Raw genomic sequence first — 22572 nt, 5'->3', positions numbered from 1 at the left:
CCACATTTTCAAAAAGTGATATAGACATGTGGTTTGAATTACAGTGGTACCACCTTGTAATGAACTCGGATACAACGATTCATCGGAAATAAAAAATATAGAATTTCGTCCCAAGTAAGAAAATTTAATTAATTTCATACTGGATATAACAAACTAATGGTTATAGCGAACAGATTTTCTGGTCCCGTGAAGTTTGTTGTAACAAGGTTCCACTGTAGCGTGTAGCAGTCATCTAACAACCAAACAACAAATATATACATAGAAATTTTATTAACAACATTTTCATTATTTACAAAATGTACAAATATCTTACATTCTTCAACAATTCAGAATTAAGCCTCTACGACGCATGTGAATTGGAATTCATATTACATTGGTCCCTTTTATAATTGTCCTATTTGGTATGAATTTCTAGGTTTGTAATAACTGATAAATCGTCATTGTAACAAGGTTGCATTCTATATGGAAACGGGATCCAGTTTGAATGAGTTAAAAAAAGTTCTTATTCAATGCTTTAACCTGAATTGATTAAAGGCCATCGTTCATTACAAGTCAAATCTTACCAAGGACTGTGGAAGTGGGTCCAGGGTACTACACCATGAGCAGCATCGAATTTCAAGATTTCGAATTTCATATTGCCAACAGTTGTCTTGGTTTGAAAAGATTGTATTGGGTAAGAGAGTAAATGCATCACATATATCTACAAGTGCGACTTAAAACTCGCAGGAGATTTCACTAATCTGATGTTAGATTGTAAAATAGCGGAACATTTCGGTGCAATGAGACTGATTCGCATATGTCTGGTTTTAAAATACATGCATTGTACTGAAGCACTGTGCGAAATGGAGCCAAAAACCTAGTTAACTAAAATCTTACAAAAACCACTTGCTGTAAAAAATAAATACCACACACTGAAATAACATACTTGGCTAAGTTTATATATACATATAGTATACTACGTAGTTTCTCTATGAAGTTCCCGTCTCACAGTCTCGCAGGAGGTACGTAGGTAGGTATACATCAAAATAATGAATCCGCAAGTAAAAAGAGCCTCAAGCTTAATCTCTTAAACAGGAATTAATAAACCTTCGGCAGAGACACTAGTGTAAATCTGAATAAATGAATGAAGTTATAATGCAGTGATAATGGGTTTTCTGCATTCAAACTGAAGGGAATTATATTAATCAATATATTGGATACTGTGAGGAATTGTGTTTTATGGGGTATGTTCTGGGGGGTGTAGCCATCTTATTGTACGAGGAACCTGGTTATATTATACAAGGTTAAGCGTGGTTTAATGAGCTGCACAAAAAGTTCACTCAAAGCATTGTTTGATCTCTTACAGCTGCAGAATGTGTTTTAGGGGGATATCGTAGGGGGCGTAGCTATATTAGTTTATTACAAACCAATCAACACAGCATTCAGTGAGTTCTACAAGTTAATTTAAACCCCCTTTTATCCCTTATAGTTCAGTGTAATAAGTAGAAACACGTTTCATAGGGTACATCAAAGGGGACGTAGCTATCTTAAAGGATGAAATCTGCTAAATGTGTCTCAAATTCAATTGCAGCAGGGTCCGATCTAAGGAATAAAAGCCACTTGCCCGGGGGTAAGCATATCTGGAATTTTGATTGCCCCCTCCAAAAAATACTTGCCCTACACAGGCAGTCCGATTGGTGGCACTGTCATCTGTTGTATCGAGTGGGAAAAAAGCTTTGTGACATAAAATTGCACTAGCCCGGCGGACAAGTGATTATGAAAACCTACTTGCCCTGATGAGAATATACTTGTCCCGGGCAATCAGACAAGTGCTTAGATCGGACCCTGTTGTTTATATGATGAACAATTCACCCATGAAATTTGCCTAACCTTACACAAGCTTTAGCAACCAATCAGTTCACACAAGAAATAGTAAAGTTCCGTATAAAGTGTTGAGGGTGAACGCACATTTTTATATTACCATTAATAAACCATCCTTCAAAGAATTTAAAACAAAATTCATACAATCATTTATCATTAATATCGATTATTAGGTATTAAGCACTGCCGAGGTGGAATATATATAAATCAAGGTCAATTCCAACTTCATTCTTTTATAAACAGAATGCCTTGAGGGTAAATTCCAATTTATATCTCTAGGAAAATAAATCTCTGATTCTAATAATAGATATAAGAAATGAAGCTTTTTTCTCTGTAGTGTTATACTCATCCTCCCTTCGCAGGGATTCGAACCTGATGGCTGAGTCTAGAGATGCCATCAGCTTCGAATCCCTGCAAAGAGAGGATGTGTTATACTAGGCAAATTCATTTTAATGAACGTCAAATTCGGTTTTCTATAATATGACAAGGTCTGGTACTACAAATCACCCCGAACATGGGTAACATACCTGTAGTCTGTAGTTCGATTTCATTATAACATGGGCAAATATTAGTAGGGGCGAGTCGCTTAAGATGGTTAGAGTTAACCAGTGAATATTCGACACAGTGACAATAAAAAGTTCATTAATACTATGGTATCTATTGGAAGGTTATCTTAAACCAACTTTTGAGCAACCGGGCCCCTTGCATTTATTATGTCAATACGTGATCATGGAACCAGCTTCGGGTATGACAGTTTGATTTGCAGCACCACCAATTCTGTACGCTAACATATCATTGGAATTATGATCCTGATATAGAACAAATTACTCTTAAAGAATTCAGCAAACATATAATTATTTACAATACATAAAATGTAATTCATTTTTTCTAACTATATAGCACCATTTACATAAACCAAAAACACCGGTATAACAAACGAAACTAACCTTATAAACATATCAATATTTTTTTCTTATCATCAACTCACACTGTGGCTTTAGTTTCATAGATAAATTTCAATTCAGCCATAGAAGTTTAGTCAATAATTTTTCAGTTGAATTAATCAATCCCATGGTTAAGTCACTGGTTAATAAAAGAGTGCCCTGGAGCTCGAGTTTCATGAAAAGAATTATACCGGTACCTGGAATCGATTTTAGACTTGAAACTTTTTGAAACTGGGCCCCGGGGCTGGTTTTATACACATGTATTAACTTTGGCCCAGGTCAAATGGTAATGAATTGAATGAAATTAACTGCCACCCTAGAATGACAGTTGAATGTGGAATGATGAGTAAAGGCAGTGAATTTAGAATAGTTTCTAAGTTGGAACATGTAGATGGTCAAAGTACCTCAATCCTCTCACATTTGCATACCGGTACCTCATATTTGTCCCAGCCCCTGGAATCAGATCCCTCACGGGCATATTTTTCATAAGTTTTTTTTCTTTTTTAACAGATCTGCATCTGTGGATAAAAAGATAGTCCTTTTTAAATGTACATATGCCATTAACAACAGCTTATCCGCCACACAATCAGGCAACCCACAAAGGAGCAGCCGTTTGAGAATTCTGTTTTCTGCACATACTATTCATAATCATTTATACAACACTGTTCATAGGGTAAAATATTTACAATATATACTGTTTTACAACACACTACAGAAATCAGGCTTCACTATTTCGTCAGCACACTTTAGAGTTTGCGGTACACTGTTTCACAGCACACTTCAGTGTTCATGGTACCGAAACACTATTTCACAGCACACTATAGAGTGTTCACGGTACACCATTTCACAGAACACTACAGTGTTCATGGTACACCATTTCACAGCAAAGAGCAGCGTTCTGGTTTGACGACGCATAATATTCACGGTGTGTTGGTTTACAGCACACTACAGTGTTCATGGTACACCGCTTCGTAGCACACCAGTTGTCATGGCACACCATTACACAGTACACGTCAGTGTTTATGGTACACTGTTTCGCAGCACACTATACAGTGTTATGGTACACCATTTCGCAAAGAGCAGTATTAAGGTTTTACTGATTCCCAGCATACTGAAAATATGTCAAGACAATACACAACTAAAGACACCATTTTGCCCAGGGCTAAGGCTACACTGTTTCATATCACACTATACTACAGCGTTTAGGCAAAAATTCATAAAGACTAGTCTTTATGAATTTTTGGTTTAGGGTATACTGTTTTACAGTACCATACAGCACAGGGTCCAGCGTGCACTGTCCATAATATCTACGTGTAAGTTCAGGGTACAATATTTCTCATATCCTGATAAATGACAGCATTTAGGATAGACTGTTTCACAAACTGTGTTCAGGATACAATGTTTCGCAGACAGTGTTTGATATTCTATCCGGTACACTATTTGATATCGAATTTAGGATAGGCTCGAACAACAGAAAAACAGATGCCAGGGGTACAAAACTCTTATAGAAACGTTTCGCTTCAGATTATTCGGAATACTCTTATCCTACTGTAATAAACACATATACGCTCCATTGCGGACTGCATCAGATCGAAGTTGTACCCATTGTTCCCATTGCGGAGCACACTGTAAAATCGGACGCCCGAATCGTATCTTGCCGGTAAATAGAAATTCACCCTCTCCATACATAACGTGACATTTCGTAGGAGTATAAACCGATCCGTTGTAGATTTTCGGGTGATTCGCACTAGTTTTGAACGGTTGTTTAATGAACGGCTGTCGATAGAGTTTATTCACTTTCACGTTGACTTCAGTATGGCTAATTTCGGGAATGTCTTTCACGGATTCCATCTCACCTCGAAATACTTAAAAGAAGAAAAAGAAAATAATAAACAAAAAATCATTATACATACGTATAAGATGTTTACTTTTAAAGAATACTGTAATGACTAAATTATTTTACAAATACGGGGATCTTTATAATTCAACATTTCATGAGAAATATCTAATTCCCGTGGATGGCTGCTTGATCTGAAAAATGCCTTGTCTTTTCTTCTGGACCCCGGCCAACCAAAGTTCCTAGGTATCAATTTCTGTGACCTTTGAAGGGATACGGGCCACTACTTAAAAAATTAAACATTTCATTGTTGAAATCAATATTCTAGATCCAGGGACACTCACTTCAAGTATCATAATATCCGACATACAGACTGCTAAAATTGATTCTTTGAAAAAATCACTTCAGGAGTCTGGGAGATATAGTCCTACTTTATCATGGACAAGTGGTTTCCTGTACAGTTCTAAGAATCAGAGCGCCTACAATAGCTTTCAAGGATTCACGGGTATAAAAATCATAACCTTATCATAGCGGATGTTATATAAATAAATAAATGCAGTATTGCAGTGAGAAATGAAGCTTATTAAATAGCTATAATCAGTTATGAAGGTTTCCTGGATAAGTGCTCCGACGGTGTCATGCAAAGATTGTTTCTACGGCTTATCTTTTTGCAATATGTTTAACGACTGAAAAGTACGAACATCAGCGGGATTTGAAGCTGAGCTGGTGACTGGGCGATGTGCGACTGTGCCAGTAAACCCCGGACATAGCATTTGATGAAATTCTTAGAATTATGAAAAGTTGTAATGGGCACTATTCATTGATTCCATGAAAAATACCATAACTTCTCCTGAAGAATAACGCATCCCACCGCAAAGTTAAACAAAAATAGACAAGAGAGGTATATACTAACTGCTAACTGGGCTAGTCAATGGTACTCAAAGGAAACGTTTCTCACAATATTATTTATCCTTTTCTTTTTCTCTCTCTCTCGTTAGTGTCTAGGAACCAGTTCGTTAAATCTGACCGTGGAGTAAGTAAGAGACATATTTTCATTTTGGGAATTTCCGGAAACTAGTAACATATACGTACACCTATGTATAGGCCTACTATAAAGAGGCAGCTGTCGTTTTTTTTTGTACAGTACAACTCGCTTAATTCAGAATGGTTTTGGTCAGATTTTCACTTATTTCGGACTAAAGTTCCCGTTCGGACTAAAGTTCCCGTCCCCTCTAAGTTATTTCTCTTCAAATGAGAGCACATAATTCTGATTTCGTTTAATTCGGACAAAACTATTCCAGTCCCAGGATTCCGAATTAGGACATATAAACTAGTCTAGTTTATACAACCATGGTTCTACTGAATGCAGTTTAAGAGAAACCTTTTCGTTTACTCATGAAACTAGGCATGTACACAAGAGGAACAATTTGTAGTATATGAGATACAGTAAACCTCGCATAATTCGGATCCGCATAAGTCGGATAAATGGACAAGTCGTATAGATTCAGAGGTCCCGTTTTTTTCTTCTTATTTTCAAGTTAATTTCTGTCCCAGTCGGATTTTACAAGTCAGAAACTCGCCGATGTAACAACACTAAATTATTATTTATAATTTCTCCTTTTTTATTGAAGATTTATATCACATATTGAGCATCATTTTTATCAGTATGAAATAACCATTTCATACATCATATTCAATTTCATATTATCTGACTTTTTGAATATCAACTATTTAGTAAATCAAAACAGTCATACTCAAGCAGAGCTGACACGTCATTGTTTATAATACGACCCCGATATAAAGTGACATCTGACTCGATTGTGTTTTTATTAGAGTTAAAGGAAACTACTTCATCCAAAAGTCCCTCCACTAGTGGACCAAACTATTAGGCAAACTTTCACCTGTGTAAACACCACTGTAGCTTGGTTTCTATCCACCAATCGGTTGCCCGGTCCAAGAAGACGGAGCCAAAACCAAGAAGGTCAAGCATAGACCGTTCTGGATCATTCTGGTTTTGGACGCTCAATAATAAAGAACAACTATTATATATCATCGTGTTTTTGGTCTTCTTGGACATTACAGGTAAGCAAACCATATAACTTGAAATAAAATAATATTTGTACTGAACTAGTAGTACAGAATATATCTTTTAGGCAGATTAGTTTTTGTATTGAAACCTATATCATGTAGGCCTTTATCTTATAAATAATATTTGTAATCAACATAATAAGACTATAATAATCATTCTGGTTTTGGACTCAATAATAAAGAACAACTATTATATATCATCGTGTTTTTGGTCTTCTTGGACATTACAGCCCGTTGCAGTTAAATAGAGGACAAAACCAGGGTCCCAGGCTGTGCGACTACCATCTGACTAGATTCCCCGTCTAATTCCAAAGCGTTATTATACCTATGTTGTAGTGTAAAGTGTGATCCCATAATATAAAATCTATTTAAACTCAGATTTTTTTGCTAGTCCCAAATGATCCGACTTATGCGAGGTTTACTGTACAAGATATATTGGGTCCCCGGGGCTGATTCCACACCAGAATAGTTCCTCTAATTCCCAGTAGATGGAATGCGAGGGTGAGTTGCTATGTGACTACTGACTGTAAGTCACTTGCAACTGCACTTGATCTCGGTTTTCGTTGCAACGAGTCACACAATATCAAACACGTTTGAGATCGTGGAAAGGAATTCTCATTTCAAAAAATTCTTAGATATGTATTATATAAATGTTTATTTTGATGTCCTTCACACTGAATGGAAAAATCGCAAAATGGCACATCCCAGAAAATGTCAATGAACCTGATTGAACCTGATTGCTGTTTCCTGCAACCATCATTTGACAGTTCCCTGTCAGGGTCAAGCTTTACTATGTTGTGTGGGATGTTTGACTTTGACCCAGTAATTGTATACATTTGCTTACATTTGATTATCAAGGCCGGGCTGACCCAAGGGGGACCAGTGGGACTAGTGCCCCCCTCCCTAAATATTTTTACGTGCCCTCAAAATTCTAGGAAATTTTCTTTTTATAATCTATTAAGAGATATGAATGATTCTCTCATGACAACCATCAAATAGCCTTGGAGAACGCCAAAATTTCAAAACCCCCTTCAGTGGCTTACTTTTGTGCCCATCAGTACTGGTCCTCCAGCTTCCAATAATCCTGGCCCCGCCCTTGATTATCAAATTAACAACAAATTTCTTAATAAACAATTTTCAATCGCCATAATTGTTTGATCCAAGAACTGAGGGGCGTGTTGAGTAAGGGATGAACAATCTCCAGGTTTCTGAGGGGGAATTTACTCGAAAAAAAAATTCCCCTTGGATTCCCCCTCAACCCAGCCTTGTATCTTCTGTATCAGTACATATACACGGTTTTTTTCATTGATAATGAACTCTAGAGTCTACTCCGCCTACTCATCAAAATAGCATCCCACACAACTCTTCAATTTCAACATTACTACAACAACTAATTTCTTCAAGAAAGAAAATATATCTGATTGTTACCGGTGTTGTTATCAGTGTTGTTATCGTTATCCTGTCAGATATTACGTAATTCTGGATGGTAGCAACAAAGTGGCTAAAATGCCTTGGAGAACGCCAAAATTTCAAAACCCCCTTCAGTGGCTTACTTTTGTGCCCATCAGTACTGGTCCTCCACCTTCCAATAATCCTGGCTCCGCCCTTGATTATCAAATTAACAACAAATTTCTTAATAAACAATTTTCAATCGCCATAATTGTTTGATCCAAGAACTGAGGGGCGTGTTGAGTAAGGGATGAACAATCTCCAGGTTTCTGAGGGGGAATTTACTCGAAAAAAACATTCCCCTTGGAATCCCCCTCAACCCAGCCTTGTATTTTCTGTATCAGTACATATACACGTTTTTTTTCATTGATAATGAACTCTAGAGTCTAGTCCGCCTACTCATCGAAATAGCATCCCACACAACTCTTCAATTTCAACATTACGACAACAACTAATTTCTTCAAGAAAGAAAATATATCCGATTGTTACGGTGTTGTTATCAGTGTTGTTATCGTTATCCTGTCAGATATTACGTAATTCTGGATGGTAGCAACAAAGTGGCTAAAATAGTACGTAAAAATAAAAGAATTCCGCGCGTCATCGTTAACGCGTAGGTGTTAGGCTCAATAGAATATAATTCCGATGCTCTCTCTGCGTAACAAAAAATTCTCACGATGCAAAAAATTACTCAGTTGAATAACTGCGCCGAGGGTGACCCGAGGGCGAAATAATACCAAACTAAACCTGATTGGTCAATGAAGGGTCATTATAGTTCACCGCAAAATACTGTTATTGTCCAATGATATCTTTTCAGGAGACCTGGGATTTTTATTTTGTTTGAATTGAGGTCATTTTGACCGCAATGTCCTATATTTCACCAGCACAACTACTCGCTGACAATATGTTTTTGAAATTACGAATAGCTTAGAGGACGGAAGAACGTTTTTGAGCCCTGGAACTATGTGCGGACCCGCGTTATTGTGAAAACTATTGTAAAAGCAGACATTTGAACATAGTTGTATTATTCAAAATGATGACCAATTCAAGTTCGAGAAAATGAAATAAAATATGATCAACATAGGGAGGCTTATAGACATACACATTTCCAAACAGAAGTTAATACAGAATTCAAACCATTTAAATAGAAATGCAATGAGTTAGTGTCACCTGCGCATAGTATTCCATAAATTTAAAAAAAAATGTCCCCAAAGAAGTGTAACATTAAAAATATTTTCTCACGGCAGAAAAACTCTAGATCATCTTAAATATATCACAATGAAATCCTGTTTGTTCTATGAATGTTACATCACTAAGTGGGCCATGGATGTAGAGGCCCTAGCAACCACTATCTGTTTGTATTTCATATCTACACCATTCAGTGTCCTGGCCTCCCCTTTCTTCACATGCCAGTGGTATATTCAACGGATCCACATTGGGCATTTTCAGTTTTTTATTCGGGTCTGATTGACAGAGTCTATGGATAGCTTTCCTGAGCCTATTCTCTGACTTAGCACACAGGCCTGAAGATAGGATATAAACACGACATGGGAAGGAGTGAAGCATTGAACGACTGTGAAATTAAAGATCGCATGTAGGCTACGACATTTTTCTTTAAAGCCGAAAAAACTTTTTCAATAATTTTTATATAATTAGTAATTCTTACACACATTGATACCCGAGTTATATAAGGGGCTCTGTGCGGGTCGATGTGCACAACACCATTGACATTGGCGTTTCAAAATAAAAAATTACAATTGTGAATTTTGGAGTATAATTTGTAATCAAATACATTTCATTTTTGATAAGTTATTTTTCTATTCGAGTACGTATGTGCACTACGTCATCAAACTATTGGGACTAAACTGGTCACCGGTCAATTCAATCCAATTATCGATATATTCAAATCCAAAATAACTTCATTGATCATTGAATCTTATAAAATTATATCATTCATTGTTGAGAATATTAAGCAATACATATGTGTTATTTTTCAAGACGTCAATCGACTTTCAAGTTAGTTTTCTCGTTACAAGATTGTATCAGCATTTTCCAGTACCTGTTAGTGTGTGGAGACAGCAGCATAACTACAGGTCACTACTACATCAAAATTCTCATATGAAAAAAATTATTATTGCTTTACGACCTATAATCATAGAGTTTTAACTTTTGTATCAGACTGCTGTAGAAAAAAGGGCATTCTGGACAACATACTAAATTTGTTTTAATACGCATGAATTTTCTGAAATCTATCATAGTTTTACAAGATGAGCATTCATGATCAAACAGTAAAAAGTGCCTGGAAAATAGTGTTTGAGAGTGAACAATAATCGGTGTTTACTTGAGATAAAGAGACAGTTTAGAGTGATCCACGCAGGTGTACACTTACTGAATGTCAAGGGCTTTCATATCATATACCCAACTAGCCGAAGAAAATCATTCAACCCTGCCAGAGAATGATGAGAGGGGCGGTGGACATGTAGAGGAGAGAGAGAAGAGAGAAATGAGAGAGGAGAGGTGAGATAGGGAGAAAAGACTGAGAGGTATGGGAAGTCATCATTGAAGGTTGGAGTAAGAAATGAAGAAGTGAAAAAGTGGATGGAGACAAGAGAGCAGACGAGACAAGGAGTGGTGACGAAAGATGAGGGATTTAACTGCGATATAGTTATCTGATATAGTTATCCGCTTACCAAAGTCGCTGGTACAAAATGCTAGTAGCATTTCGTTATCTGTACATGGACGGCATTCTGAAAGAAATACAAAAACTCAGATAAACATTGGATACAAACTATCCATAGCAACATGATTTACATGCTAAAGTCAATTTCAAAATAATTGACCTGATAGAATTTACAGGTCAGAGTCAGTTGTTACTGAACTAGCCACTGTTGTTGTTTATCCTACGACCAATTATCCTATAGTTGCTCATAGGTCCATCCATCACTTTTTTTTAAATAAGTACCCCTTATCCCACGTGGAAAACCTTCTGTGATGTATGTTATTCACGGAATATCAGTTAAAACTTCTAATTGTCGTCCGAACAAATTTTCTCATGACTTTCTAGTCGAAGAAAAAAGCTTGCCGATGTAGATTGACATTTTGCGATAAAGAATGAACTGATAGAAAGAACATGAGAATCATGTCTTCTATAGAAATAATACTCTCTGTATGCCGAACCCTTACAATACATAGAATACCAGACAGAATAATAAAACATCTTGAAAAGGTTGTGATCTCCCATAAAATTGACTTTTATTAGAGAGGTCAAACTGAACACATCTGATGGTTGCGTTATTTTTCTAAAGTAAATATTTGATATGTCAGAATCTAGCTGATTACCGTGGGTGATTTTCATCTGTTTGACTTGAATTTACTGATATTTACAGATTTCTAATAGGTCGATATATAATATGACGAAAGTGAAGAACTGTATTGAAAGATGATACTTCGGCGAATGGAAATGTACCTGGTAATGACATTTTAAAAACAGATCAAGCTTTTCCAATCTTGATGTACCAGTATTACATTTGTGAGCCATTGAAAAATCAACCCTATCGGTCGCTGGTTCAAGCTGTGTAGACGATTTTTCAGCAGAAACCAATTATGTACTTCAATCTAAAATTCATATTGTTTATTCAACCTTCAATGCTTTGCTCCCATTTCTAATCTAATTTCAAAATGACAGGAAGTTTCCATTGGTTGCGTATGTTCGTTTCCACCAGAATATGCTCCTACACCAATAGGCCTATGGTGTAATCTGTAAATCAGTAAACTGTAACAATCTTTCTAGGTAAAATACCCCTAATTCAGCTTTTGCTAAAGAAATATTTTCAGAGTTTGAATTTGGATCTTTAGATGTCATTCTTAATTACAGAGATTTCTAAATCAGGATCGAAACCTGTCCAACCTCTTGCTCATTGCAGAAAAACTTATTATTTGTTGCATTGTAGATTGAGTTCAAAATGCTTGAGCAAGTTTTCGAATTCCAGAAGTTAAAACCTGAATTATCAAAATTCACTTAATATGGTATATATCAGCGGAAGAAATGACACCGAAACTAATGCCACCAAATTTGCCAAATAGGAAAGAAATAGTAAAAATGCCACCTTTTGCACAGTAAGAAAAAATAACCCTTAATTTGCTCTGTCAAACGTGTTTAGTTTGTAACCGTTTTTATACTGACCCCTACAGCATCAGTCACAACAACAACTACGGTCTAGCATCAAATTCATCAGTGACACACCAAAAACTATTCCAGCACACTAAAAGGACGCAGCTTCAAGTGCTGCATCTGCCAGCATTGTAGGTCAAGTGGTCAATTGATCAAGTAATATGATCACAAAGCATGTGCATTGAAACTAAATACGGCTAAATCCTGCGGCATTGATGCAGAATTAGGCGGCAAAAAATGCCTGAAAATTACTTGTGGCGGTTTTGATGCTAGTGTGCGGCTGAGCAATCGACTGAGAAATCGCTTAAAAATTGCAGGGACTCATTGCTCGTCTCGTCTGCGAGACCAGCAGACTCTTTCCGAGTCGGATCCGATCAACTCGGGATAACCGTTCAACAACGGTTTTATGAAATATTCTTGAAGTGCATAACATCCAACTCGCATATCACTCTCAAGTCGGACACATTTTTATGGTCCCAAAAAATCCAACTCGAATTATGAATTACAATGGCACAGACGTTGGGCCAAGGATTTCAGTACGTCCTTCAATCGTCATTATCAATAATTCAACAGTTCTTCTCTTCCGGATAAACACGAATAAAACTATTATATAAAGCATTGGTTATGAATGAAATAAAGTTCAGAGTAGAGAAAATTATACGGTTGAAAAATGAATAGTTTACAGTTGAATTCGGGTGACCGATAACGCTACTCCTATTATTACAAGTAAATCTATTAAAATGATCTTTTAATTCCGTCATATTTTGTATTGTTCGCATTAAACTGTACTTTTATAATCCCGGGGAGTAAGTTCCGGGGAATGTTTATTACACCCACTCTCAGTCGTGTCGTCTGGTGTCAATATGCTTTTGACCTCTTCGTACATGAACACCACGCATTATAGAAGAATTATGACGTCCGATGGCAAAATCGCCAAACCATAATCATAACTAGCGGCCAAATCAGAGAATGAATGGCCCAATGAGTTGTTATGAGTAAATCCGAGGATTCCGAATATATTCAAGGCCCTATAGAATAAGCTGAGCTCGAAACTTTGGTCATTCCGTGCGGCGAAGAATCCAATTATCTCAAATATATCTAAAAAATATGGTTAGCGGCAAAAATCCCCCACGTTTTGAGTGTGTAGATAAAATCTTAAGGTCTATTTATTCATATTGATCTAATCAACTTATTCATATTTTACAGCAGTATAACATAAGGATATCATGAGCATACAAATCGTTGTACAAGTTCATTAACGCTTAAACTGATACTAAAAGTTCTCGCACAGCTCAAATAAAGTTAAAAATAGTTCATTGCGAAGTTCAAAAACATAATCCTAGCTTGAATTTAAGATATTTCAAATTGAAAGTTAATTATTTCAAACAATTCATTGCATCGCACAGTGAAATATAACACAAGTTAAAATTTTACAGTTCAAAAATATTCCAGTTCAAATTGCAAAAAAATAAACAAATAGAAATAGAAAAAATTACAAATAAAAGTTAAGCAATTCCAGTAATTCTAACAGTTTATTCAATACTAAGAATTAATTTAAGAATTCATCGCAACGAAAGAGTTCATTGCAGTTTTATCATTGCAAATGAATAGAATAGAATTGCAGAAATATCTTGCTTTGAAATGTTCTTGAAAAATTGCCAAACGAGGATTCCTACCCACTCAGAAGATTTTGGGATTCTTCCCTGCTTTCGAATTCAACAAATATAGTTTGATAACGGAATGACACAATCTTATCTCCATGGTGATAGCCTTATCGGGTTAACCAATGGATCGTAGAATGCCGAATACTGATTGGTCGACAAGGAAGAACGCGTTGTCAAGGATGGCAAAAATCTGAGAGCACTTCACTGGAATTTCGATGATGCTTGCAAAATGTTCCAAATCGAGGTTGAGTAGGAATTGACACGTGCTGAAACGACTAACATGTCAGCTTTGCATTGAAATACTAAGATCTTTTTCAAATTGGAGTCAATAATATTCTAGCTTCTCTTTTCACAAGGCTTGTACCTTCATACCTGTTGCAGACAGCATTTCATAACCCGCAGCTTTACTGAGGCCGGCATTCTTTGATTATTTCCTGCCAGATATTCCCCATACTTATTCTTCAACACAGATGACGATAAGTGCTTCGATTTACAAATTGGAAAGTAAATCTTTCCTATAATGATTCTTGAAAGAACTGCCACATTCACGCTTTGTTATTTAAAACATTTGGCCAATTCCAATTTTGAACACAAGTCCGTTGAGCGTACGCGTGGACAGAAGATATACATTTGAAGGTAAAATATTCAAGGCAATACCTTCCGGATCCATTGATAACTATGTTTAAAGTCGACATCTAAATTTGGTCATGCTGGGGTACAGAACAATGAACGCGGCGCCCCTGACCAGCAATCCAAACCGCCTTTGCTCCGCACAGTAACCTCACACTCTTTCCCACGAGAAGGGCATCAAACTGTTTGATCTGATGAATTGATTATATCTGGGTCATCACACACTGCTCTTTATATTTATTGAGGAAACATTTATTATTGTACGTCTGATTACATCTTCACCTGTATTGTGTATTCCGCCCTCCTCCTCCTCCTCCTCCTCCTCCTCCGAGACAACTACTCTGGAGGAGTAAGTTACTCGAACTATGGACTCAAGTCGTTTTTTTCAACAGTCCATTCTTGAACATTTAAGCTCAGACCCTATTCCTTGAGCAAACACTCAGGCTGACGAAAAACCCTAATATGCCGATTGTGTTCAGCAAAATGCTATGTTTTCAATAGTAGAATAGCCACCCTAACTAGAAACGTTTCCTGACACCTGGCAATCCCTCAGAGTTTGAAATGTTGTGTCTATAATTCTTGATAAATAAAATTTGTTCTTAAAATCTTAAATTCTGTTTATAGTGAGTTTTAAGCTTATTAGTGAACTTTTCAAATTTTGGACTGCCTGCTCTAGTTTGCGTTTCATTGCTTTTTTCGATACTTTGCCTGTAATCGAAATGAACAGTATGAAGAACATGATCGACGTTTACATGAAAAATACGACCATACTCTACATAAAGCTACCTTGAACCATGAGAGAAATCAATTCTACATAATACTTTTGTTAAAAGAGTTTGAGCTATGCGAAAACCCGTTTATCCAAAAATCAACACTGCTGGGAAATAATGGTCGATATATCTTCTATCAGTGTCCCATTCAAAACCTATTATGAAAATAAATCCTTTGCGTAGGATGAAAAATACACGGAAAAATAGTCCATCACGAATTGAGAACAATCGAGCACCCGTGCCACCAGACACCCCGGGGTTCTGGAAAAATGATTCTATACTCGTTCCCATCATCAAACAAAGTCGGCGTAACGGTGGGAAAATTTGAGATGTACAGCTTCTCAGAATGGTCCAGCAATAGACACGCTTCTCAACAATAGATTACTATGAACCCCGAAGCCACAAGACACGTGCCATTTCTATTTATTCATTTCTCTATCGGAATTCATTTTGTCGTCGCGAAAAAATTGATGCCGTCAACGATTTCAAATCATTTAAGAAAATGCAGCTTGCGCCCGCAAAAATTGCAACTCCTTTCATTCGAAAATTATGGCAATACACGAAAATACTAGCTCTATTCGACTGTTATTTATTCATTGTTCACATCTCAAGATTTGAAGTTGCGTCGCGAAACGAACTTTATGACACGTGGATTTCTAAAAAAATCATTGACGTATCGAATTACCCCCCCCCCCCCGAAAATAGATCAAACAATAGAATAACAAGCAATCGAATCAGCGAGAGGAAACAACTGAACCCGAGTTTAAAACACTACTTTCAACTAGCCTTTTCAACAATCATTGGCGAATAAAAGATCCCCAATTTGCGATAGGTCAAACAACATATATGATTCCATTGGATAAAGAATTTACAATTTACACAAGATACGCGAGGAACCATGACCCCATTGAAAAAAAAAACGCCTCGAAAATGTTCTTTGTACATAGGGCTAGAACAAAGTGACAAAGCGCAGAAAATATCAAAACAAAATATGAAAGTCTACAAAAAGCACAAAACATTTGGCAACAACAATACAGAGTTCCATATTGCACTTGAAAATGAACTGATTTCAACCCAAGAGTTAACTCCAAAAGTCACAACTGTGGACCTGGGTCCTGCAACCATTTCTCCAAGCAAAATCATACATTTCATGTTTGCATCGATATAGATTTGTTATGAAGACAAGATTGCAGTTGTGAAAACGAATGTTAATCCATTCACTTAACAGTAATATAATTTCTATTCTTTTTTCTTCAATTTCGTCGAAAACAAGGTAGAGAAAGAAAAAAAACATCATGCAGTAAATTCCGTGTACAGTTCCAAGGCCACAATATTTACATCACGCGGACACATGATACGACTGGATTCTGGCCGGAGAGGTCAGTGACAGAGTACTCACATAACTATGATTTTCAGAAAAATTTTACATTAATCATTCTGGTACTGGCCATACTGAGATACACATAGGCGTTTTGAACTGAATAAAGACCATTTGTTATTGAATAACTCATTTTGTGTCTTCTAACGCATTACAGATTTCAGGTTTTCAATCGCCTTCTTAGCTCGATTCGTGGAGTAAACCCGATCGCATGTGAAATAAAGCTCATCAGCGACTGGCGCAATTTTGTATGGTTCGCCGCGAAAATCACGTCTCACAAGACACACTACGCCAAAGCATACAGCGATAAAAGTGATTCCTTCCGCGAGAAAATTTCACGTGAAAAAAATATCAAACGCATTCGGTCAATTTTACCGTGATCACAATTTCTGCGTAATCGCAATTACTTTCGTTAGGCCCCGAACCTACTGTTAATGGATCCATGGTTCCCACAGTTACATGAATTGAAAATTCCCAAGTTTTTCACAAGTATTTCGTAAGTGGTTTTTCAATTTTTCAAATTGGATAATGGGACCTTCGTAGAAACGAACAGATATCATCATTCCAAACATTTTAGTGGCGACTGGTTGATGAAGGCGATTTTCAAGAGAAATTGCTGAAGAAAGTTCCCCTTGGCAAATGCAACACGTGAAATGTAGGCTAAACAAATTTCCCAACTATTTCACCTCGAATACAATGATAAAGAGGGCACTGTAATCCGTAGACATTTGTGAACAAATCCTAAACTCTTGGGTGATGTGGAACTGGGTCCTTGATCACAAATAGAGTTATAAACATACATACCTTCCATGTCATCCTCAGAGATGATACTCGTCAGATCATAATCTATAATCAAACTTCCGATCGGCGATTCGGATTTTGGCGCCTCGGCGAATAAAACTAATCCATCTTCGCCGACGACGTTTAAACACGTTTCCACGGTGACCTGTTCATTAGTTACCGCGTCCAGTATCGCCAACGCGCGCAGACCGTTGTTAGTTTCGCGAGATACCATCGCGCGGACCGAGCTAGCTCGCATTCGAAAACAAGCTTTCAACTTCGCCGATACGTCCGGTAAACGAAATCGCATTCTCAGCGCCCCCTCCAGGCCGAACCAGTCGATACGACCCTCGGGACATCCTACGTCGATGATCTTCACACCTCGAGTATCTTCATAATCACTACGATGAAAAAAAGAAGTCGATCAGCAAAACAACAACCACAGCAAACTAAAACGGATCATCAGATATTTACCAAGTATGCTTTCACTGAAAATCTGGGGCTGGTCCCACAAGGTATCTGAACTAAGGGTAGGGGGAGCTACAGCCCATCCCACATTTCAGCCTGTCCACTAAGCAGTGTTCATAACACCCGAAATCAAATGGAATCCACCCTGACACTTATTTTTGGTTTCACTATTTAAGTAGGATCTAGGGCTTTCAGAGTAATAAAGAATTATGAATAAGAGCCACTAACTACTACATGGAAGTTTAGAAACTGGTTAGAAACTGAAATGTCACACTGGTCGGACCAGTGACATTGTAATACTGATTGGACCAGTGACATTGTGATACCGGTCGGACCAGGATATTGTAATACTGATTGGACCAGTGACACTTTGATACTGGTCAGACCAGTGACACTGTGATACTTGCCAAATCATACTCCAGAAAAGCAAATTATAACATTTTTGGCCTGCGTACGAAAAGCATCTGAAGTGTACAACCTAAACTTTTTTGTCGCTGATCTAGACTCAAATCTCATTTTTCACAGGTCATTGCTGGTAACAATGATTCTATAGACACCTCTAACTAGCAAGATTCATTTGGATTAAAGGTTTGATACCAATGAGTAGCCTTGGGAATTACGTAAAACACCCTCATCAAGTCAGAGAAGACTTGTTAAACCAGAGCACATAGTAAACATGTATATGTGTTTTCTCACACGTATTCATATATTTATACAGGCCTAACACATGAGACTACTGTTTCAGCGAATCTGATCTCATAAGAACCAGAAATGAGGGTCACTGTGGACCATGGCTCAGTCTGCTAAAAAAATGAGCAGTTGGATCTATATTTGTGTATAGATACAGTCAGTAATATAATCATCAGTAAATCACAGACAGATTCCCGGGCCCTTATCAAAAATACATAGCGCTTTCCTTTAAGACCACAGAGGTCAGCAGTGTAGTGAATGTCACAATCCTTACTTTCCATAAAGTTGAAATGAGGTTGCGAAAACATTTATATCTATGACTAATGAGGCCACAAACTTTGTGCCTCTGTTAAGGAGAAATCCTGCCTGAGGGCTTCTGATTTTCAAAATTGTCTGTGCCTTCATTTACCGGTACCCCCCAATTTAAGTTTCCTGTGAAATTGTTCTGATGGGCGTGATGGTTCTTGGCTGAATCAACATACATTTTTCAAATAGGTAAAATAGAAGTCAAACCTTGACTTATAACTCATGGAACCGGACCTAGATTGCCATATATACTAGTGTAAGGTCTGGTTTTAGACTGATACACAACAGGTGTCTTGAGAGTTAACCTCCTCTGTTATCTCTTTCACTCTCTCAGCTCTCTTTTGCTCTTTCCATCAGAACCACTTCAGAATTTAGGCCACCAGAGAAAAGTGAAAGCCATTGTCAAGTACTCTTCGATAATGGAAAAAAATGAGATGCCTTTCAATGTATACATATACTGAAAATGCAGGGCATTTCTGAGCCGCAAGTTCAAATGATGCTTAACTATCGTCTTTCAGTAGATTTCAGTCAAAATGGATTCCAATCTCTGTCCTACACGTAACTACGTAACTGCCTCGCACTAACCATTGAGTGGAAAATATAAAGGGTTTCCAGTGGTAAGGCCAGGATAAAAAGAAGTACTAAGAAGGACTTTTTCGGTAATTCTTGACCCAAAAGGAGGGACTTGTGGACTCGGTAAGAAGTACTTTCCAGTAAAATGAGGGCCCATAAGGAAGCCTTTTTGCAATGCCTTGACCGCAATACTCGTCATGTAGACCAATCATACATGTCAGGGTAATTCTATAACACTTTCCTGTATATTCAATCTTACTGACAATTGAATTACCAGGTCTGAGTAAGAAAACACTTCAACAGTCGAATTCACGACAAAATTGCGCACAAAAAGTACATAAAATCAAATTTGGAAGGACTTTTTTATCAAGAGGAAGGGCTTTAAGTCAAAAAGAAGGACAAAGATGATGTTTGTCCTAACTTTTTCCGAAAGAAGGACAAAGAAGGACATGGAAGGACAGCTGGAAACCCTGAAAATCTTCATTTTATTCGAGAAACACTACTTCAGACTATTCATTTCGCAACATTTTTTACCAACATAAACCTGTTTACCCAGAACACACCTCGCGTGATTGTAGTATTAATTTGATTCGAAATACTCCAAAAAGGTATTTTGTTCCCTAAAAAAACCATAGATTACACGATGTGTTTTTGATCCTATTCGAAATAATTGACATGAAAATCTTACTACGAGCACAATGTGAATCGAATTGTCTGACATTTTTTTGCTAACCGTGGCAGTCAAAGACATGTCATTAAACCGTACAAAATACTATAGCGTTTTAGATTTTTTACAGCATACCGCTATACAAAGACTGGACGGATGCCAGAACTTCGGAGTAGTTTTTGGCAATTTTTCAGCGAAGTAAACAAAAGATTTCTTCACGGCACACTTCAGGCATCAAGACACTAGTCAAAACGATTTGATCAAGTAGCTCCAGGGGTGCCAGTCATACTGGTGATATGAGACCTGGATGTATTATAGCGCATTATGAATCATGCTACCCGCGAATTTGTTTACACGAGACACAAAACCGCTCGACAAATCATAAAACTCGGCAATCCTCCTAAAATAGATTTGTAAATAATATATGATTAACTTTCAACTTCAGTCGTCACATTTTGCAGTCTTGTAAGTTTAAAAATCTTTAGACTGAAAAACTGTTTAACGTTTTGATACCACGGCGCGGTTGATTCAATAGAATTTCGATTGGATAAAAAACAAATCAAGTTCAAAAAGTCTTTGGTTGATATCAAGTCTTACTGCCTAGTGTTAAGCAGGAATTCAAGGCACAATTTACGAGAACTTCTGTTTCAACAAGGACTTAAAATTAATAGGATTCACCTCTCATAGAGTACATAGAATAATCTATGCTGACTACCACCTATATCACCAAGACTATCTGAATCCACACGCCCACCAAACCCCCACACCTTTATTATAATTATCTACCTGAATGACACCCAAAAAAAGAAACCATTTTCAGTATTGAAGATGACTAGCGTCGAGATATTGAAAGTAAATCATTCTCTTAGAAAATCTTTTTAAATGCAATTTTCCTTCTATTTGACTCAAAACAAAACCAGATCAAAACTCCCACACCACCAGAAATCAGACTCTCAGCGAGCGCAATACCAGAAATAATCAGTCAACTTAAATTCATTACCGTATGCTACAAATCAAGGAATCAGTTGTCATAAATTTCCATTACGCTTAACACTTGTTTCGAATACCGATATCATTAGTAATTCTAGTCCATGCCATATTTTTGTAAACTAATTACAAATTGTCGTAAATGAGACTTAATTTTTTTCGTTATGCAGGCAACAACTCTACAGTTATAGGCACACCTCGAACAAAATAATTGCCATCATTTTATAGAACACGTTAATAATATCTCATCTATTATACGTAGCAATTGTTGTAGAAGTTTACATGCATTTTCATCTAATGTAAAAACTGATTCGAGGCTTGTGTAGTAGCGAGGATAATTGCACGCTATTATATGACTTATTTTTTGCCGTACGAGTTACATAGTAATGCAGACAGCGGAGTTGTAAACTGCCGGGCTACATAAAGGGTTCCAAAAATATTTTTAGTGAAACTGAAATCTAGAGGCAAGGAGAGAATTTTTGCGTGGGTGAGAATGTATATAATCAATCAGAATAAAATATCTATTGGAGAATTATATTTAAGTCTTGTTGGTGACACCCTTTAAATAGTTTATGTAGGCCTAATCATTCAAAATTTAAAAAAAACCGAAGCTGATGACAAAAATCATTTGATGCAACAAAGCATCATAATTATATGCCCAGAGGCCTCATAGTCAAACACTTGTCAATGTCATTACCTATTAGTGCGGGCAGTGTCAGGTGGAAAGGCTCCCGTATTCCCTTGAGGCTTTTGGGTCACTCCTTCATAAACCATTTATTTTTTACTTAATGTATCAAATTTGTATTTTCATTTGTACTCTATAATTTTTTTCTCTGTATTATTGTGTATATGTTCTATGTAAATAAAATATCAATCAAATAAACATTAAAAGTTAGTTTTGGAAAGCAAAAGCGCAGTTTATACTTACTAAATCTTCCAATAACATTGAGTATCACGACTGTCAACCAGTATTGTCCAGTTAAATAGAATTGCGATAATAACAATAGTCACAAATTGACAGTGAATTGATGATGATATCACGGCCGGTCCCATGTTGTACGTGTTCGCATGGTCGAGGCATCGCATTCATTTGCCATCCATGCCTGAAGCGCAGGTTACACCGACGAGGCTATTCCATTCAAACTTTATCACAGGGAATAGTAGCTTTCACGTGAAACATTAAGCAGTCATCCTTCTCGGATTTTTCTCCCTACACTGACCAGTTTATATAAAATTTTCAAATTTAAAATAGAATAAAACGCGGATAAATCTTTTGTAACTTGTTTTGTTAAACTGGATTAATTTGTAACCTA

The 22572-nt window shown here is 37.0% G+C and overlaps 1 protein-coding gene across 1 annotated transcript; it reads right to left on the bottom strand.

Annotated features, from left to right (window-relative positions):
• Nucleotides 1-259: 259 nt before the first annotated feature.
• Nucleotides 260-22444, bottom strand: LOC141904104 (meteorin-like protein). Its single transcript, XM_074792612.1, has 4 exons — nucleotides 22188-22444; nucleotides 17593-17969; nucleotides 10866-10922; nucleotides 260-4669 (listed from the first exon to the last, which is right to left on the bottom strand). Exons 1-4 carry the CDS (start codon nucleotides 22343-22345, stop codon nucleotides 4350-4352), a joined length of 912 nt encoding a protein of 303 aa, XP_074648713.1. The 5' UTR covers nucleotides 22346-22444; the 3' UTR covers nucleotides 260-4349.
• Nucleotides 22445-22572: the final 128 nt, after the last annotated feature.

This window comes from Tubulanus polymorphus, chromosome 4, assembly GCF_964204645.1.
Source record: "Tubulanus polymorphus chromosome 4, tnTubPoly1.2, whole genome shotgun sequence".
Lineage (NCBI taxonomy): Eukaryota > Metazoa > Nemertea > Palaeonemertea > Tubulaniformes > Tubulanidae > Tubulanus > Tubulanus polymorphus.
Note: the sequence above shows the minus strand (reverse complement) of the source record. Positions and strands in the feature narration are given on the sequence as shown.